The sequence below is a fragment of the Diuraphis noxia genome, unplaced genomic scaffold (genome assembly GCF_037042655.1).
Source record: "Diuraphis noxia isolate RWA-SAM2 unplaced genomic scaffold, SU_Dnox_SAM2 contig0002, whole genome shotgun sequence".
Classification (NCBI taxonomy): Eukaryota; Metazoa; Arthropoda; class Insecta; order Hemiptera; family Aphididae; genus Diuraphis; species Diuraphis noxia.
In genome coordinates this window covers 68,735,860-68,759,589 of record NW_028301712.1, presented here as the reverse complement: position 1 = coordinate 68,759,589, position 23,730 = coordinate 68,735,860, and the positions used below count along the sequence as shown (strand labels likewise).

Here is a 23,730-nt window from a genome sequence, read left to right as displayed (position 1 = left end):
TATTTTATTTTTTTATTAAAATTTTTACATCGTTCAAATCGTTCAATGCGTTTTAAGTAACTGTAAATTTACATAAACTTAACTACTGTGAAATTATATTTCAATTCAAAATAATACTTTATTAATTGTAATTTTGTTTGAATAAAATATTTTTTTGTATTTATACAATTCACAAAATCGTATACAATTTATTTTTTTACAATTTGAATTGTTTATATATATATAGGTAAATAATTAAAATGTATTGGTTGGTATATCTGTAAAACAATGACATTTTGTTCGACTAAACAATTTTCATAAAATGTGTAATAATTGGTTATGATTAGTGTAATGGAATTCTAAGATTTAATATATGATTTGCTTGTTAATGATTTTACATTTAATTAATCTCCGAAAAAAAATAGTGTAAAGTATAAACGGATAACATACATTTTATTTTAGTTAGTTAGATTTAAATAAAAATTTAAAAATAATGTTGACTATATAACTATTGGTATGGAAATGGAATATATTTTCATGAAATATCTCATGAAAAGTTGATACCTACCTTAAAATAAATTTTCCTGAATGAATTTTCAAGATCATATTTTTTTTTTTTGGAAACATGATTACGTTTCAATAATTTATAGAATATAATTCAAAAACAATAAATGTGATATAATGACGAATTTTTATTAATACCTATTATCAATTGTAGATGGAGTAAGGTTTCTGGAGAACAATAAAAAATATTAATGAAAATGATTATAAATATGGACTTCCTGACTGAAAATTTCTTCACTGAAATAGACAATACTTTTAATAAAAATAATAATAATAATGTACGTGTGTGATGAATTGACTCATGTTGTTCTAAAAAGTGTTTCGAATTGTATTCGCTGTGGAAACGGTTGTTTTTTATCACTATTCTCCAATCAATATTATTTGTTCAGGTCTGTCCATCTTGTGAGCAAGCAATGTGTATTGGTCCTCTCGTTTATTATACCTGATGATTTTAGAAGGCAGATTTCGCTTTCATCGATCAGTTTTTAGAGACTATTTCGTTTCTTCAATTATCTATGGCCTGACTTGTCATTAACATTTCTTTTATCTACACATTGTCTATTTTTTTAGTTAATAAAATAAACATTTAAAATGTTGAAGGTCTTCTTGACGAAAAAAAATAATTACATACTAAAATGACTACAAAATCTCAGACATGAAAGGGTTTTTTATTACCATTTATTTGACATTACAGGTAGTCATAATAAAAAATAATGAAACATAATATTATCCTATACTATCGTCGATATTAATTTTCAGAGAATGAGTATTACCCATGTTTATTGCAATAATCAATAGGTCAAAAATATGTAATTCGGGTTTAAAAAGGCTATCACTAACCCACGGATTTCTTATGGCTAAAGGAGAACCCCACCTCCTATGCAAATCCTGTGGTGTTAGTTTGGAAAATAGTAATTATTGTGCCACCAAAAGTACGTTTATGTGAGTATGTAATCTACGTCAAAATATAAAAACAATAAGTGATTTGCACCAAATTTAAAAATTTACCTTGGTAATCTACAAAACGATAGAAAAAATAACGGCATAAGTCATCTGCACCACACTTTCTATTTAATTTTATGGAATCCATCTGATAAATATTCATAGCTAACGTTAATTATAGCACGTAAAACATGAATAAATAACATAGGCACATAGGCTGGTAATGTACAGTTTATTACACAATTTATTTTATAAAATTGTTAAAAAAAAACATGGAACTGAGTCTGTTGTAAAATATATTTTCAAATAAAATATGGAACTAAGTTTGTTATATAGAAATCATCGAGTGTAGGTGTCATTGAGCAGGTTGCAGTTAATTATTAATTCTATGATAAATCATTACAATATACGTCCAATGATTCTGAGTGATGACGGTATGTCAGCCTATATACCTAGTATAATAAATTGTATATAGTAAATATTACTAAGTATGTTTTATCAATTTTTCAATTTTTTCAGAATAAATATATATATAGGTATATATATTTTTTATTAAGGAAAAAGCCTCGGTAACATGACCATTGGCTTGTTTTTACATGATAATGATAATTTAAATTAAATTGTACAATTCAATATCTTTCAAAAATAAAATTATATTTTGGATGGATTCTTTGTCAGGACCCAGTGTGTCATGGAGGTGTTCCGGTATTTTGAATTTTTGTCTTGCTTCTTTTGTGTCTCTGCATTAGGTAATAATGTGTTTGATTGTAGTATTATTTTACACCATATTTTTGGTGGCTCTTTTTTCATAAGTTGGCCATGAGTGTGGTGCGTATGACCTATTCTGAGGCGATTAAGTATGACTTAGAATATATTTATATATCGAATATAGTTATTTATTTATTTTACTATTAGTAATACGGTAAGCACTATACGGTAGGTTGAATTTATTTTTGTTTAAACCATTTTATTTATAATAATATCCTTTTAATATTTAATTATCATAATAATATTATATTTACTTCAAATAAATTATTGTTATTAATATTTGAGTCAATACCGATTTACCATATAAAACGGTTTAATGGAATAAGTTCATGGTACAAATAGGCAATATCATACAATTAATATGAATTAATATGTATATTATATTTAAAATATCATTGTATACATGAAATATAATAATAATCTACGTAAAAGTTTCAGTCCCTGTGATAAATACTTTTGAATTACAACAAAATAATATAATCGTAATTTTCTATTAATTGATAAACATTTTTTGTATAATATTGACGAATTTTAAACTTAAAATATCTTTAAAAAAATTGTGATAGTAGGAATTTTTTAGGAGAGACCTCGTGTTAAAATTTCAAATCTTAGCTATTAAAATTTAATTTTTTCTTCTTATATTATAACATGCTTAAAAATAACTAAATCCATTTATTTGAAATTTAGAATAATTAATTGTTTAAAATGAATTAGAACTAACTTAACTTATAAATCAACACAAACAAAATTAGTGATAACATTTTCAATGGTTAGCTATATTCAATAATAATATTTATGTATATCATCTGCTGAACTATTATCTATTGTAATAAGGATTATTTTTTTATGTTTAAGCATCAACAACTATGGTGACTAGCTTACATAGATAAAAATACCTATTAGTTAAATAACAATAAATAAATAGAATTCACTAGATTGAGTTATACATATCAATATGTTTAAGAAATGAAATAATAGGGAAATAATTTTGATATTTAATGAAATAATAATGGTAAAATTATGATATTTAACTATTACAAGCGAATTAAGGTTACTTGAACATCGATAACTTACATTTTTTTTTTTTTCTCTTGAAGTATTTCTAAGTTTTTAAGTTATATTAATTTAAGTAGATAAATTACATAATTAAGTTTTAGATATTTATTTTTTACTTTCATAATAGTCAGAATTAAATAAATTCTATGATTTTAAGACTAGACAAGTATTTATATTCTATATAATATACATATAATATCATATGTACGAACTTAAATAAAATAACACATTATGTGATAAACAAAAAACTGGTACGGTCTTTATAAATGCAAAGTACTGGACACTGGTACGATCCACAATAGTCAAGGTTTTCCAAACTTAGATTTTAGAATAAGTTATGGTATGATTAACGCTTTAGCATTTTTACCCCTTAGTAAAGTAATAGATTTAATGGTTTATTTATATACAACGACACCTGTACAATTCTTACCATTACTAAATTATTTTGACGAAACTTATGTTAGTGTGAAGTCTAGGAGCCAATATTTTCTCCCCACTTTTTGAATGTGCATGAAATTACTTTAAATAATGGCAACAGAACAAATAATTTTTGTGTAGGTTGGAATAGCTATTTTAATAAACTTGTAAATAATCCTTCTTTTTGGTTAGTAGTTAAATGTATCCAACAAGATAAAGTGACAATGTGGATTGAAAGAACACACAATACAAATAATATCTTAATGGCTAAAATTTCAATAAAACAAAATTGTTTGCAAAACAAACTACATAATGAATGTGAGAGCTATTTGAATAAAGAGATTCATATAGGAAATTTTTAATTAATATAGCTAAGTGTACGAAATAGTTGTTTATATTTTACCAACTATTAATTTATTATTGATCATAAATTATATATTGTATTTATTTTAACTATCAACTATTTTGTATTAACTTTGTTAAGCTTTGTTCATTTTTATTTCTAACATTATTTTTTTGTTTACAACGTATTATTTAAATTTAACTTGTTGACTGACAATGGTAATTTATCAAAACTATAAATAAACATTGTAAATTTGTAAATATTTTAGAATCCTTGAAAATTAAATTTTGAAGAGTTCCAGTATTCCGTGTTTTTAATTTCTTTTGTTATAAATTTTATGGACCATACCAATATTCCGAGCATCGCTTCATGTTTTTTCAACTACAATATTTAGGGGTCGTGTATAGATGATATAATATACATATCGTTTTAAACATTTAAACATTTATTATTTTTTATGGAATATAAAGGCTTTAATAGTTACTTAGACTACGATTATAGTTATGTTTTATTTTATTTTATTAGAAATAAACAATCTATACAAGTATACGTACAATAAGCTTATGTACTAAGAGCAGACAGGACGTGATAAATTGATTAAGAAGCCACCCACTGGCAACACTTAGCATGAATATTATTAATTTTATATTTATGTTAACATTTAAATGGTCAAGTTATTTGTTTATCTAAATAACAGTGTTTCATTTACGGTTATACATTTTTTTTTCGAGTTATTCATATGATCACACTGTTATATACCTTGTTTTAAATTTAATTTGGTTATGACAAAATTATAAATTATGTGACTATGTGAGTGTTATGTTACCAAGTGCTTTCTACGAAAAAATCAATGTTTGAAAACGAAAATTGTTACATTGGTAGATTATATTATAATGAATTACTTTCATAGGATCAAACGTTGATATAATACACAGGTTTCCACTGTAAATATTATTTTTATGGTAATTAATTGATTTTAAAAATAAACTAATAAGGACACTTAATAAATTGTGGTGATAAATGATCTGCTTTTGGTGTACTTACCACAGATTCACAAAAAAAAACCTTTCTTTAGGCCAACTATTCAAACTGGAATAATTCATTATTGTTTATACTTTAAAATAAGTTTAATAATTGTTGGATCAATATATTGATTCAATTGTTATATGTGTACTTATTTTAGATACAAAATTACTGTAATTTATTTTAAAAACTTTCCTCGAAAAAATCAAGAATTAGTAATAAAATAAAAATAAATTGTATTGATTTTAATTATCATATTATAATTTACACAATGAGACATTGTTATACATATTTCAAAAAAAAATATGTTCTCTTGAAAAATATACAAAAACCGCATAAGATACATGTAGACTTCACAATATACACGAAATCAATATTTATTTCATATTTTACGTTTCAAATATAATGCATAATAATAAATTATTATGATTTTAATAATATGTAATTAAATTGCTAGATATTAATTATAGGGGTCTTCTGCATTTTTTTCAAAATACTTTTTTTGTATATAAAAACAAATGAGCTACTTATTAAACAAATTTCGAAAAGAGACTTTTGCTTTCAATAACAATGATGTAATAGAAATTAATTTAATGTTAAAAGGGAAATTTTTCGATAGAAGTTCCGTTTCTACATACATTTATCGTATCTTTATTAAAATATTATGCATAAATGTATATGCTTACGTTACTTAACCTAACCTGATTAATATATTTAAACATTGTTATTTATCATTAAAAGAAATATAAATTAATTTTTGGCTATTTTAATCTGTTGTTTAGAATCTATCATACCTACGTTTTAATAATTTGATTCAAAAAGGGGAATTTAATTTTGCTACTCTCAAACAATTTAAATTTTAACATGCTATATAAATTAAATGTTTTGTTTCAAAACCCCCAAAAATATATTAGTATAGGAAATCTACTGCCACTGCTCTTAAAAATATAAATAATAGTTATTAGTAACCTAAACGATTTTTTCCTTTTATAAAATTTTAAAATTGTCTCGGAAGTGTTCAATTTTATACCAAAATTTTGAATGCTGTCGTAGAAGTTACTATTTCATTTAAAAATTTTATCTCGTATAATGTTATAATTAATATTATCAGATATAGAAGAGTAAAAATAGATGTTGTTGTAAAATGTACATGTAAAGTATTATACTAAGTGTATTATAAAATGTACAAATAAAATATTAACCAAATATACAAATATTCTCATACTAACATTATTATTAAATTTTCAAATAATTAATGATAACATTGAACATTTTTAACAATTATTATTTCTATAATATTTATTATTTCACCAGTGTTTACCTAATTTTTAGTTGATGGATAAAATAATAACAATTAAAGCTTAAAAAACAACTAACACGATGTATAAGACATTTTATGATTAATGTATTTCAAATTTTAAATTTTAATAGTGATAAAAATTATACCCTTGTGAAATATTTGAAATTACTTTTGTTAGTAGATTTGAAACATAAAAATAAGCTAAACATTTAAATATTTAATTGCTTTGATGATTCATGTTATTTACTCAATTGTTATATTATGTAGATATTCAATAAACTAAAAGTTTATATCTTAAATAAAACATTATTTTTTTTTAAGTAGGTATGTTTAATACAGTAATTGATATATACAATTATTGTTATAAGCTAAACAATAAAAAGTCATATTTTTTATGCTAGTTTAATTTTGTCGACCTACAAAATATTTTGATTCAGGATTTTTATGAAACAAATTAAATAATTTTGAACTGTTGAATAATTTCTTCATTGTCATTTAATTTCGTTGACTAAATCATTTAATTATACGTTGTACTTATACGCGATATAGGTACCTAATTTTACAGTTTATGTGTGTAACAATTCATTTTCAGAAGTCTGAAGGAAGTACTTAAATATTGATTTAATAGTAATGTGTAAAATAATTATTTTATGATTTTTTAATTACTCAACCGTATCAAATACTTTTCATTTATGATATTCATAATTCATATTCTTTTTTATACTATTATTATAGTTAATTTGACAAAATTATACGTAGTAATGATACTCAATCCTGGGCATAAACGCGTTAAAAAGTTAAAAGTTTTTAAAATTTAATTTTCATAAACTTAATTTTTAACTTAACTTATTTTAATTGATATAAACTTAATAAATAACGATTACTTTTAATCAAATTCGAGTAAGTTAATTTATAAATAATTAAATAATAAACATAATGAAGTATATAGTTGGCTATATTCTCAAACAGTTTTAGACTTTTAGTTTCCTGAAAAAGTATTCAGAGTACATTCTTAAATACCATGTTATTTTTATTTAATAATTTTAAAGAAATGCATAATACTTGTCAGTTGTCTGTATTAGAGTGTTAATAAATCAAAAGATTGTATTTGTTTCGGCATTTTCAATTTTGTATTTTTTTCATACCTACTACATAATTCTATTAATTCAATACGTATGTTTAGAAAAGCTATTGGCTATTTCCTGTGGTCAATAATATTTATGATTTTTATTACTTATATAGATATTATATATATAAAAAAAAACTTAACTTGAGTTAATAAGTTAATTGAAAATGTTTATATAACTTTTAACTTAACTGAGTTAAAAAAAGAATTAGATTAACTATTAACTTTAAACTTTTTAAAATGTTTTCCACTAACTTAACTTAACTCAGTTAAAAATTATCATTAACTTGCCCAGGCTTGATAATACTTAACTAAACACTTAATTTTCTAAGTGTAATAATTTAGTCAACAATAATTATTTTTATTATAAGAATATTCAACGTGGTGATCCGTCAATTGGCCTGGTTTATTATATCCGGTGACAATTGATCCGGTTCAAAAATAACCTGACAAAGAATATCTGGCTAAAAAATGTCCGATAAAAAAAATGAAAAATTTGTAGAAATTTTAAATATAATTTCAGAAAAAAATATTTTATTAATCATATTCACTTTTGAGTACTAGACATATCCTGTCAATTCAATTGTATTGCTATTCATTATCTTCACTTTATCTGGTGATTGTACAATCTATTCAAATCATCATTGGTTTCGCACTCACATTAGCTGGTTTAAATAATTGTATACTTAAGTTTTTTTTTTTTTTTATTAGCCTTCAGTCGTAGACTATTATGGCTCAACAATTATCCTAATATTAGGGATACATATTAAGTAACAATATTAATGATAATAAAAGTAATTGCAGTAATAATGATATAGATATAGATAGATAACAAACATATAGCAAACAGTCAAGATATACAGCACAAAAGATAATTAATATTAATAGTAGTGATGGCTATTATTCGAATAGGTCTATCGTTAATAATTCGAATATTCGAATATTTAAATATTCGAACATTCGAATATCAGTGTTTGCTGCTACAATACAATACGTAACGAAAATTATTCATTTAAGTTTTCGCGCAACACAAAACGTTAAATAATAATATTATATGGCGCATAAAGGCCTGCGAGAAGTGGATTTGCAGCCAGCGTTATTTGCTATTTGACTGGAAAATTTATTAAATTACAAAAATAAAAATTGTGCAAAATACTGGAATATCATAATTAAATTATTATTAATAATAATGTATAAGTTAAACAAAAAAATAATAAATAAATAAATGGTAACTACGAACAGGTACCTGCAAGATAAGAACTATTTTCGTATTTAGGTCGATTAATCATTGACATACATTATCTTTAGTAGTGTAGATATGAATTAGTTATTAATAATAAATAGTACCTATAAAAAGCTTGCCATGGAAAAACGGATAAAACAAATTAGGTATTTTAGCATCGAATACTGATATTCGAATTCGAATAATTAGATTATTCGAATATACATTACATTACTAATTAATAGGTAGTATTTTTAAATTTTTTTTAATTAGGCGCTATTGCGGATTTTGACGTTGGAATCAAATAGGTTCACGTCAGTTTCGTCACGGTTAGCGAGAACGGAAAACCGATTTGGACTCATGAATAACTTAATTATCTTTTATTCAGCCTTTGGTGATAGAGAAGATGTAGAAAGATTTCTTTTGTTCGTAATTTTGGAAGAAACCACATTAGGTTGTGGTGACATAATAACTTGATTTATATGAATTATGGTCAAAGCCGTAAAAGAGGATAAGATTAGATAAGAGAGCGGCGAGAATACTGCTAATAAACTAACGTGCGCAAATTACGACGATCGGAACCAAACTGATGCTTAAGTTATATATTTATTTTCCTAATACTAATACTTACAGTAGAGTGAACTAAATTTTTCTAAAAACAAATTTCATACAATGTGTAATATAGTGACTATTCAAATATTAATTCATATACTATTATTATAACTGTCAATAACGGCGTGTGATAAGTTTATGTTATAAAAATAAATAAATATTTTGAAAATTTAATTGTACAACATTAATAATAAAATACGTTGTGGAGAAAAGTTTTTAAGTGCCTACGAATAATGTTTTTAGAATTACAAAAAAATAGCAAGTAATATTTAATTTAAATACCTAATTCTGTAAAAATTATTTTAATTGCTGTTAAAAAAAAATACGTGAATATATTTTTGATATTTTTTAATAGCAGTAAGAATATCTATGAAGAATTTTCATTAAATTGTCCAACTTTTTTGTTCACAAACTAAAATTTCATTAAACATAAATCGAAAATAATCTCAAATTATACCAAATTTTTCAAATATCTATAAATATCACAATTATCGTTAACTATTCATTTTTGAACTGTAACAATATTTAACTTTACCGAAAACTATAGGTTATGTGTTAAGTGCCAATGAGACTCAATTTGCTACCAGAAACGACGCTCAAAATGTAAGATCAAAGCATTTTTCTACTGTAAAACGAGTACACAGTCAAAGAAACACATTATTCTAAAAACAATACATTCGTCGCTTTTCTCAGAAGTCAGAATCTAAAATTCATTATTTTAAATAAAATTATTCACTTAATGTTATAAAAACGATACAATGTTGAAAAAGCAGACGATGGAAATTTCTTAAAATTGTAGTCCGGATCCAATTTAGATCATTATACATGAAAATAAACGGTGTATAAACATTTTGTATTACAATTTACAATATTTTTATTTATTTATTAAATGATTAATTTATAATATTTCATTGGATAAAAAATGTTTTCTATAAGTAAAGATTAAAACATAGAAGGTTACCTAGGTTAAATTTTTTCGAACTATTATACATTTTTCAGTCAATGCATGTTTTTTACGTTTTGATAAATAATTCTTGAGAGTTATGACATAATATTTAAAACGTACAATATTTATATCATATTTCTTAATAATACGATTATACTATAAGATAATAGTAAATTATTGACAAATAAAGAGGATACATTTTTAATGAGAATCATAACTCACTTGGTTGTTAATATGAGATGATACTTAAAAATGTACTACAAAATATATGTAGTGTATATTACATTACTATACGTTATAAATACTTAAATAAGTTAAAAATATCTAATTCTCAACATCAAAAACATGAGTAATATATTATACGAGTATATACTGCATTATTACAGATACATAAATTAATTTCTATATCATTCAAATCCGTTGTCTACATAAAATATTACGATGTTATTGAATTATTTTATATAATACTTACCACGAATTCATAAAGAATTTTTAAGATTTAATTCAATTGTTGTGATATATTTGTTTGTTTTCTGACAGTTGTTAGGTATAACTTTTTAGACTAGGTAACAATGGCGTGTGCATTTTAAATTCCGAGTGTAGTTTTTTTTTCGTATGGCGCAATGTCCGGGAGTAGGCGTAGTGATAAAATATGTCGATAAAGAATGTTTTATTTGGTCGAAAAGCTTAAAAATATAATACAAGGTTCCTTATACGTTATTATTATTGGTAAATTTTTAATAATAATAATGATACATAGATACGAATTTTATTCTATAGGAATTTAAAGTTTAAATTAAAAAAAGTACGTGAAATTATAGACCATAAGAATACATATTATATGATGATATACATGGTATATAATATTTAATATTTTCTATAATATCAAATGAAATTTTTACTAATATAATCTTTTTGACATAAAGCCTAAAATTTAAATACCGAAGTTTTAAATGATACTTTTTGTTTCATAATGTCTTGTTGTTCCTAATTGCGACCTACACGTTGTCATTAGTTGACAAGTGTTAATTGTTAGTTCATCAGCCATTGAGTGCACTTTTACTATAGGTATTTGCTATTTATTGCTCACATAATATTTATATGTGTACGATGCCAAGTACCTAATATTCTGCCAAAACATTTATAATGCAATAAAACTATTTTCGTTTTGAATAAATACTGCTATATTATTATAATGCTATGAAATACAATATTTATTAACTTAATATTGTCATTAAATTTCAGAATATAACAATTTTCATAAACAATAATAATTATATTAATAGTTCATAGTGTCTCGTAAATCGTCACGTAATACCTATTATATGCTCGGTCAAAGGATCAAATATTTGCATTTGTATGTTTAAATGTGAAGTAACATTATAATATATCTATATTCTATACATTATACAGATACTTTCGAATTTACCAATAGCACACATTATTTTGCTTAAATGTCAACGAAAATATACATTCCTGCTTGTGTATATTATACGAAAAATATATCCTTGTCGGTCGACTGTTCGGGTGAAATTATCGCTCGCCAAAGAAATCAGACTGCAATCTATATACCTAAACACCTCGATCACAAATATGTGCAGACTGGATTTAACTGGGAAACCACTTTCTCTGAATCGTGGTGACATACGGGATACAATGCAGACGATCCGGACCAGTTTTTCGACTTCCTGTGGTCAAGTGGTCGTTTGCACTGTAAAGTGGAATGCACAGCCCGGATAAGCTCCCACGTAGTTACGTCAGCAGATTTTTGCTCAAAATAGAAACTGCAACTGTAATAGGTACCGCTACATTTAGGTATTATATATCAATATAATTTTTCTACACCACAACGTTCAGGTGCAAGATCCCTTAGTAAATAAAAGCAAACTGGTCGAGGAATGCTCCTAGTGCACAAATAATGAAAATTCCAAACAAATAAGTGATTTTTAAATTGTAATATTTTCCAACATGAATATTGCCCAAAATATCCAATAGGAGTACTCAATATAGAATTTTTTTTAGCAAAATTAGTAAATATTTTATTAGAAAAAATTCCCAATTTCCCATGAACGTAAATTTACAAGAATGTTAATCACCTGCAAAAAAAATGTACTATAAAAACTGAGAAATCGTTGCACTCTTTTAACAACACGATTGAGTTAATTGCACAGTAGCATCAAGCAGGTAATGATAGGATACTAATGACATAATTGAGCACAAAATCAATGCAACATTGCCATATTTCATCGAAATAATTTGAAGTAAATGATTTTTTTTTTAAAAAGCCACGGAAAAAAATCCACGGAAAAAAAGCCAAGAAAAAAAATCCAAGGAAAAAAAGCCGCGGTAATAATAATCCAGGGAAAAAAAATCCACGGGAAAAATAAGCCACTGAAAAAAAAAGCTAAATAACAATAATTAAATATCTAACAATTAAAATTAAAGTAATCAATTAGGTATTATTTAAAAATTGTTTACACATTATTGGTCATATATATATATATATATATGTATTTAATTATTAATACACAGGTTATATCATAATATAAACAATTTTATTTTTATATAATGTGAATACGGACAATACAGTAGACCAACTGTGTTAAAAATTTTAAATTAATTAACATATACCCTGTGTATTAATAATTATTTATATATATATCTATATGTGTGTGTGTATTATGTATACAATATGACCAATGTTTAAAAATTTTGAATAATACTTTAAATTTTAATATTTATATATTTGACCAATTATGTATAAACAATTTTTAAATAATACCTAATTTAATACTTTAATTTTAATTGTTATTTGTTTAATTATTGTAATTTGGCTTTTTTTTCCCTGGATTTTTTTTCGTGTATTTTTTTTCCTTCATTCGTTTACTGTAAGTACCTACCTACAACTATACTTTTTTGATTAAAACTATAATTTAATCATTCCAACTAATAACATTTAACTTTTTAATAACCACTAAAAAAGTAAAAATATATTTTATATTAACGATAACAATATAAACATTTATAATAGTATAATACATTGATCCTATATGCTTATTAAACCAGAAAAGATATAACATCTAACTATTTTGCAATATTATTATCCGTTGTGAAATTTATATTATTATTATATTATATGGTTTGGTTATGGTTTATTTTTTTTAAATTTAAGTACCATTTTCAAAATGTTGTCCCTCATGAAATAATTGTATCAGTTTTATGCCGATAGGTTATACGATTATTATTTGCTTATTTTCTACGTACTTGATATTATTGTAATATTGTGTATTGTAGTATGTACAGAATAAAAATGTTATACATATCTATTCTATGACAAGTAATCATAAGGTTATGTAACATTGTAACAATAATCGGAATAATCATATATTGTTATAATATGTTGTGATATTAAAAAAGATAGTAATTTAAACGAAAAATGTATTACTTAAATTTATTTCTTAACTGAATATTTAGTTTTGTATATTTTGTTAAGAGTGTATTAATGTAATGTAAAGTAGATTATGTTATCCACACATACGATAATATCTATAAATCACTTTTTATGGTCAGCCAATGTTACAGAGGGTAACATTTTAAATAAATGGACAAAATAGTTCGAATTTTATTAATATTATATATTAGGTAGCTATTATTATGCGTTTCGTGGATGATGGAATAAAGAATGTATTTTATTGATTATTTAACATAATGTTTTATTTTTATCTTTATTTTAAATAATTAATACAGTACAGATTAAGTAACATCTTAAGTTACAAGTTTACAACTAAAAACAACAATTATTGGTTATTAAAACATTGACAAAATTTAAATAATTCTGGTTTATTGACAAAAGGAAAATCATTATGAAGAGCAATTCGTGTTATTCCGTGATTTTGCTATTTTCATTTTAATCAAGCTGTCGTTTACGCACGGGCGAATATCACCGGAAACCAATGTATATTAGGTACTAGGAATAACAGTAGATAGATACTCTTATATAATAATAGATTCATTTGTTGTAATCAATCCTACTTACTTACCATTTTCGTGAGGGAAATTCTTCTATTCTAACCTAACCACTATTCTTGATGAACATTTAACATTTCAATTAATTACATTTTTTACTTAATGATATATAGTGCTTATGTAAATAATTTAAAATGGTCAAGTTTAAGCGTATCTGTAAACTTTAAAATATATAACAAACATGCCACATATCTTTGTTTTTAATATTTTAAAATACGTTTCTTCTTATTATCAGTAATTGTATACAATAGGTACTCTTAATTTTTTTCTTATACATTAATCTTTGGTTTTAGTTTTAAAGTTGTAGTTTTAAAACTAGTTCATTGAAATTACAACTGAACACATAACACTGATATCAGTAATCACCTATATAATTTTTACATGTCAAAATGTGGGTCCATTTAAATATTCATAATTAATATTAACTGATCATTTTGACATTAATTTAGTTTATAATTTTCTATATAGGTATGTAATTATTAGCATATTTATGTAGTAGTTAATATATTAGTTAGGTACTTTCTAAGGTTATCAAAATATTGGTTCATTATGTGGATGTTTCACTATGTACAATTATTTTTAATGTAGGTATTATAATTGAATTTATATTATGCATGTATTTAATATATGTAAATATATACTTAATATAGGTATTAGGTACATATAATATTACTATTATTTTTAGACCAGCTATATTACATCAGTAAATCAGTTAATTTAATTTAAATAATATTTAAGTAGATATATTAAATACAGTGATGGAAAATGCTTAGGGCCTGTTTTTCAATCATAGTTTAAACCTCGGTTACGCTTGAACCACTGATTTTACCGGCCGAATTCGGTGGTTTAACCTGAGTTCAATTATTGTAATATGGGACCTTAATAGTGTTTAAGTAATCCTTGATCGGTTTATACAATATTTCCATCTAATGGTGTTTGCGACAACATATTTTATATAATCATTTGTATATTTATTTTTTATTATTATTATTATGTTATACATTAATTTTTAAATATAAAAATTATTGAATTATTAATATTATAATGCATTTACTGAGATGATTTGAACTTCATCTACCTACCATTTTTTTTCAAGTAGGTAGTATAAATGTATGTTTAAATAAAGAACAGTGGTTTTGAAAGGTGGCAATATGTACTTTAATTTTGCAAATAAAAACTCGTTTTTAAAGTTCACTTAAAGTAAAAGCTGCTAATGTATTATTAAATTTTTATTATGTAGAAATTAAATTCGTAATATTATGTAAGTAGGTACATTGTTCAAATACCAATCCGTTTACCAGTTAGCGACGGTAACTGGTTCTTATAGGTTGTTCACTTTAGTTAAAAAATTATATATTATATATTTATATTATACATATCACACAGGCAATGATTTCCTGATAGTTGAATTATTATCAACATGATGTGTTCAATTCGAAGTAAGCACAACTATTTGCGATCTGTGGGTATAGCCGTATAAAGCCATATATATACAGCCACTTAAACTATGATTACATTAATTATATCGCGTGTTTGAATAGGTACTGCATATAGGTGTCAAGATTTTTCAGATTTAGGAGAATTAAAATATATATAACTGGATAGAATCAATGCTAATTATTATTTCCGATATTATTGTATCTTATTATCGTCTTTCTAGTTTTTTAAGGATAAAAAATCATGTTATAAAAATCAATTTGTGTGAATCAATATTTATATTTTTAACGCAATTTTTCAATAAAAATAGGTACATAATATTATTTATTATATGTATTATACCATTATGTAAAACAGATTTCCAAGAAAACAACGAATAATACGTCGTACATTAAGACGTTAAATAATAATACTTATGCGATGTACCGATCTGTTATTACGGAACCGAATTCATATAATTTCTCTTAGTGTGACAATATTGGCGCAGATAGCATTTATTTGAAATATCACAAACACGTGGCCCCTTATAAGGAAATTACATTATCGACACAGCAGCTATACGTAGCCGATGTTATTCGTATTACACAATACCGTTAGCCACAAAACCAATATTTTCAGTGACGACAATGATGGTTATGACTAGTGACAGAGGGAGAAAGCAGAATTACTTGTAAAATGATTTCTATAACTAAGTAGACTTGTGGACTAGTTCAACTGGTAAAAGCTTAACGTCAATTTCCTTTTTTGGTTCACTCAATTTGTCAAAATCTGATGGTAAATGATACAATAATACAGTTATGTCATATCTATAAAGTTAATATTTTACATATTAGTTTATCATAGTTATATTTAAATAATTTAACTAAACAAAATATAACATTTTGGAGTTTAACTGTTACATAGATAATCTCATTCAATACTTATATGCAAATATAAGTTAATATCAGCACAGTTATAAAATATAATATACTGCGCATAGTATTATGCTCTATAAACCAATTTATTCTGCAGGATTTCAAGGCTATGATATACTCGTAATACTGATGTTTTTTTAATTTTTAAATTTTTTAATATTTACATTATTTATTATTATATTAATGGATAGTTTAGATGCGATTGGTGATTGTATGGTTATGAATGTTATGAGGTTAGTCGTTTTAACAGAATTGTAAATTTTTATTTTTATCTTAATATTAAATTGTTGAGTCAGTGCCGATGGATTTGAAAAAAACTATATAGATCAATTGTGTATTATGTTCTTCCAATGATGTTACTTGATATGATAACCATTATATGGCATGTAACTTTTTATAAAATATATACAAGTAAAATATTCAGTGGCGCCGAACCCTATGTTAAGGTCGGTCCATGGCCCGACATATTTTGAAAATTTAAGATAGGGCGGCTTCATATTGACCATTTTCCTCTCCACGGTATGCCATTTTTTTCGATATTAAGATGTTGGGCCTCTTGAAATATTTTTCGCTCTACTAGATTTTTAGGACTTTGGCACCACTGAAAATATTATTATGTATTTTAACTGTACCTTAAAATATAGATTTACAGTCTGTAAGCATTCATATCTGATGTTAGATATAACTATATAAATTAGTTAACATAATTGGTAATTTTTTAAAGAACGAGCGATTATTGGTGGCACTTTTATATAATATACTTAATACTTATATATATGTATATCATATAAAACATTTTTATGTCTAATAATTATTATTTTACTATAATTATTAGAATATTCCAACGAATTCAAATTTAATAGGTGCATTCGAATTACAATTGTTATTCTGTATTATTAGATAGGTATACATAAGGTATATTGTGTATGTAGTATTGTAATATGTGTAATGTAATACTATGACATTTATAAATATCACAGCATTACATATAATATTATTATTTTGTTAAATTTGAACTTTTTTGTTTCATTAAATTATGAAAAAAAAATTCTGGTTGCACTTTTTTACATAATGTGTTTATAACCAAGCATCTTAGATTCTCAAGCATACAGAAAAGTAAGGTAATACAAAAAAATAATGCAAAACAGCAGGTCAAAACTATTTATTACATACTAATATAAGTAAGTTTCTAGGTAGCAATAAGAATTATTAAATTTAGTTGGATAATGACTAGGTAGGTAGGTACTTACAGTTTTCTTCGTATTTGTAAAATACCATTATAATTTATTATGATATAATTATAATTAATGTAATATTAATTGATTATTTGCATTATTAAATAATTTTAATTTAATTTAAAACTATTGTACCTATTTGAGAATTTTTGAGATAATTATACAAATAAGATGTACATATTATTAAGTAAACAACTATTAAAATATTTTTATCTTGGTATTTACATTCTATATATTATTATATTATGCTGTATTGTAAAAATCTGATTGGTGTTATCCTAAAAAATAAAAATAATAATTATATTGATCCATTTAGCTATCAATTTTTCGCACACCTGAGTTTGTGTTTATAACATTGTCAATTTTTTAAAAGTTCAAAAAAACTAAAAACTAATTCAAATCTAAACTTATTTTTATGATATTTAACATTTTTATGTGTTTCATTTAAAATTATATCACAAAACATGAAAAAGTTCACTTGACTATCAAACATATACTCCTCGTCGAATGCAAATAAACAAAAGCTGCAAGAGCCAAACACAACATCCCAGAATTTCTATACCAATCATTAGGTCCAAACGTATCAGCCATCAAACAGACACTAAACTTCATAAAAGAAACTGAAATCGAAAATTTATTACAAACAAATAATACAAAATAATATGTAAAAAGAAAACTGCCTATGCAAAAATAATGTAAAAACAATGTAAACAATGTCAGCCAATGGCCATCGCTGCTGAGGCTTATTTCTAATAATAAAAAAAAAAATAACATGAAAAATAATTTTTATTTTAAGATGAAGAAATCATAGTCAATTTTAATAAATATTTATAGACATAATTTTGTATTTACTAGAATTCATCATACTTAATTATTTTATCATGTTTAAATAGCCAATAATTATGAATAAAATAAATAAAAATAATATTTACTAATATAAATAAATGTGTTTTCACATTTATCCCAAATTAAAGGGTTTCCGCACGAGTGGGTTAGGTACTCTTCGCGTGTATTTTCATGTGTTGAATCTTATTTTAGTTTACCAAATTTACTTATTGTAATTACTAATTAGTATATAATAGATTGTAAATATACTCTTGTTTAAATAATAAAAAAAGGAATTCGTATTTCACAAGCATGATGCATATATATATATTCAGCAATGAATTTTCAATATACATACTAAATTTTATCTCATTTAAATTTAACATAAACAGACCTACCCACGGCACATATAATGTTTTAAATTTTCTTAATATTTCTCTACTCTCTAACCGTCGTACACTTTTACCCTCAAAATTTTTACAAAAATTAATATTAGATTCAATAGATTGTCCTGAAATTCTCTCTTTAATCTGTTTTAAAATTAATTACCTTAATACTATAGAGATCCAAAACCCTTTTATCCACTTCTTTCAACAAAAAATTATACCTTGAACTCTCTTGCTAACCTTCTTATGAGTTATGACTGCAAGTAATACTTTTGTCTTTGATTATATTTGAATATTAGTTTGCATAATTGATCTGTATTCTATATCTACTTTGGCATTATTATTTTACTCATTCTCTAATTTTAAGTATATATTTAACTATAAATTATGTTTTACGTATAAATACGTTTTTCACACACAATATAATAGTATTATGTTTTAGGACTGACGTCCGTTTATATTAAATAAATAAATAAATAAGAAATTAAAATAAATTATTAATTGATAGTTGTGTACAGATATAATTATTAAATAGGTAATGTAAAATGTAATTAATAATTATATAAAATATGGGGCTTTAATATAAACATTTTTAATACTAAAACGTGAGAAATCATACCATAAAATGTTGCGAATGTATAAAAATTGAACAAATGTATACACGGGTTATCTGGTTTGGTTACTACATTATCAAATGAATAGGATTACTGCTTTATAATATTACATATTAAAATAACACAAAAAATAAATTCTTTTGATAATTTATAATTGGTTCGATGATTCACTGGTATTAAATTATAAAAAAAACTGTAAATTAATTCGTTATAAAATGTTATTAGTAGCTACCACCTATTCAATAGAATACATTACTATTTTATTTTACCTTAATTTGAGCTTATGACTGTAAACTATAAAGTAATATATGTGAAAATAAAATAAAATGTTTTTTTAATTAGTTATATTATTCATCATGCATCGGTTATAAAATTCAATTTTAAGTTTATTTTTTTTTTAATGATAATTAACGTTATTATTTAGTAATAATAAATATATTATTTAAATAGATAAAAGTAGAATTTAATTTGCACGACAGTGTATAGGTAATGAGTATGTTAATATCACATAAAGTCTTACCACAAATGCACCTAGAAAAAAAATATATAATTTTTAAATAATAACCACGCTTGCACTGCATAATGTAAATATCCTAGCTGATCATATAAGTTGCCGAACATAATATTTTACCCGGCACACACAGTTCGTCGACGGCGTCTACAGCTGATGATGTTATACTGCTGTAGGAGACGATATTGTAATAAAAATAATATGAAAGTAAAATTGGAACGGCCACTGGTCTGGTGAGATAATAATAATCAATATTTTAATCCAAACATAACAGCAACCGGAAACGCATTTACGTTACCCATCCATCCGCTGCAACACCTATACCTACCTAGTGAGTATATCTACGTATTTGGGCACGCAACGGCGGCACATCACCAACTGGTTACGGTTAACTCGATCCCACCAAGCGGGCGATCGGAACTAACACATTTCCGTCAAGTTCGTACGTATATAACCGTTATCGGCGATCGTCAAACGTATCAGTCGTGTTCGATCGAGCTTCACATTACACACAGGAGACTTAGAAATAATCAAAAATGGCATACAAGGTAAGTTGCAAACAAAAATACACTGGTACACCTTATTTTAACTTTGATGTTCAAATATATTTATGTATTTCTCTCCACACAACAGATGTTCTCCACCGGTCTAGTGCTAGCATTCGCTGGTATGTGTTTGTGTCAACAACAACAAACTTCCAACTCACCATCTCAATATCAGTCTGCCGCAGCGTCTCAAACGTCGTTCCAGACCGGCTCGGCCGCCCAACAGCCACAAACCAAACTGGAAGACATCGAACGTGACACGCTGGCAGCTGCTTTTGGACAGAAAACTCAACAGCCGTCCAACAAACCATCGTCAGTCCCTCAACAGCAACAACAACAACAACTACCGCAGTCTTACCAAACAGTGCCGCAACAACAATACTACGTGCAGCCTTATCAGGGACTACAACAACAGTTCTTCGTGCAACCGTACCAAACTCAACAACAGTACTTGGCCCAACCTTACCAGATGGCTTTCGACTACAACGGGGTACAATACTCCATCGTCAGCCCCAACTCTTTCCCTAGTAACCAGTTTTACCAACAATACTACGTACCAGCTGCCCAACCGTCGGCTGTTCCTCAATACGTGACCAAACAATCTTCCCCGGCGTCCGCTCCTGCACAAGCTCAACAGGAATACAAACAACAACAATTTTCCGCCCCCGCACAATCTCAACAAGTATACAAACCACAACAATTCGACACTCCCACTCAAGTTCAACAAGAATACAAACAACAATTCGCCGCTTCTACTCAAGCCCCTGCACAAGAGTACAAGCAACAACAATTCAACACCTTAGCTCAAGCTCAACAAGAATACAAACAACAACAACAACAATACGTAGTGCCGTCTCCTGCATACCAATACGTCCAACAATCAGCCGTTCCTACCTCCAACGGTCCCGCTGATTACTCGTACGTTACTCGTCACCCGGCTATCACCACCGCCCAGTTCAAAGCCCCGACAGCTACCGCCGCCGTCCAACCCCAATTCCAGTACAACACATTACAGCAACAGTACCAACCACAACAACCCCAATATTACTACACAGTGGCCGCCACCGAACAGCCACGCGTCCAACAGTCAGCCAAGAGCCAATTTTCGTCTGGAGTGAAATCCACTACGCCCACGCCATTGGTAAAGGAGTTCGCATACAAGTTTGAATCCTCACCACCACAACAACAACAACAACAACAACCCGGCGCGGCTTACAGTACAATCAGATACTCCGCTTAGACGTCTCAAGTGCATCTCCAATGGGGGGCCGTGTCAGGTGCATCGTTATAATATTATTGTGCATAGTACCATCGATTGTATATAACGCACACTACGCGTAATTAATTGTACAATTATTTGATATCACTATTACTATTATTATTATTATTATTATTATTATTGTTATTACAGTCGTTAAGTATTACTAGTGCGTTGCAGCACAGCTGATATTATAGGATATTTATTTCTTAGGAGACTTCCACACACTTCAGCATGCCGATACTAACTTAATGCTGCAGTATGTAGTGACGCATATATGTCCCAAAAAATTTAAAAATTTAATTATTTGTATTATTGCTATCATTATGTTGGTTAAAAATAAATGTGAAAACACTTTTAATTTTTAGACCATTAAAAATACTTGTTTTTAATAAACCATCATGTCCAATCCACATAATGATTCTAGAAAGCGTTTAATCACATCAGATAGTTCGCAGCAACTCGTATACTATAAATCGTTCATGTATGACATGTTCGAAGTAAAATCGCATTATAAATATTTTATTCAGCCAACAATTTAAAAACGTGGCTTGTATATAATATAATAATTATAATTACAAAAAAAAAATACAATGAGTTACCTATTGATACTAAACATATAGAAAAATATTTAACAATAAATAACAGTATATATATATACATATATATATATATATATATATGCTATTTAGCAATACTTGCAGAGTGGTAATATAGCAGTGTAGTCAGTGTAAGTTGATGTTCTGCATATTTGATGTTATAACATGTAATAGTTAGGTATATTTCTTTGAAATGTAATTAAATAAATAATATGCAAAGGCATAACATAGTTATTTTATAAGATGATTTATTTTTCCAATACATTTTTTCAATAAACTATATCATTGAATATAAAATCGGTCATTTTTGTTTCAATCTCACTTTTTGATCTAGTTGCTGTTTAATGTTTTGGTATAATATCCAGTTAATTTAAATTATAATAATATTAAATATTATTTAGATAAATTAACTCTGATATTGACTAATATTTACAGTGTTGTGAAATATTAGAATAAAATTAAGCATTTAAGTACTGATATTAAAATACTGTTGTTAGTATTTGATATTATTTGATATTATACTTTTTATTTCAAATATTCTGTGAAGTATTTTAAATACAATATTTTGGTTTCGATTTTTGAATAAAAAGTATCGAAATTGTATAAAACTTCAATAGTATTAAATATTATTGATTCAACCAATTTTTTCTTTATCTCAATAAATTTAATATTGTTGAAAACATTACACTCGAATGAAAATAAGTTTAAAGGTGTAAATAACTCTATACTAGTATACTGTCATATTAAAATATTAATTATCATAACCATGCTACATTAATATAGGAAGTTCCATAATAGAAAACAATTGTAGACCAGTAACAATTTTCAATTTGGAATGTTTTATTGTAGGAATGATTAAGATATAGATTTGGATAAAATACTTTATGAAAATAATATTCGGAATACTTCACAAAAAGTGTTTCAAGTATTCTTCCAATTCTTTTTTTTAGTCACAAAAATATTTTTTCTTCTCAATTCAGTGTTTATAAGTGAACATCATAATAACGTGGAGAAGGAGGTTAGTTAATTTATCCAACCAATCCCCTGGCTGCACTGCTTAAATTAATATAAAAATTAAAATA

The 23,730-nt window shown here is 25.6% G+C and overlaps 1 protein-coding gene across 1 annotated transcript; it reads left to right on the top strand.

Moving 5' to 3' along the window:
• The first annotated feature begins 20,632 nt into the window (after nucleotides 1-20,632).
• LOC107172479 (uncharacterized) lies at nucleotides 20,633-22,428 on the top strand. The gene is made up of 2 exons (XM_015522769.2): nucleotides 20,633-20,794; nucleotides 20,880-22,428. Exons 1-2 carry the CDS (start codon nucleotides 20,783-20,785, stop codon nucleotides 22,029-22,031), a joined length of 1,164 nt encoding a protein of 387 aa, XP_015378255.1. The 5' UTR covers nucleotides 20,633-20,782; the 3' UTR covers nucleotides 22,032-22,428.
• Nucleotides 22,429-23,730: the final 1,302 nt, after the last annotated feature.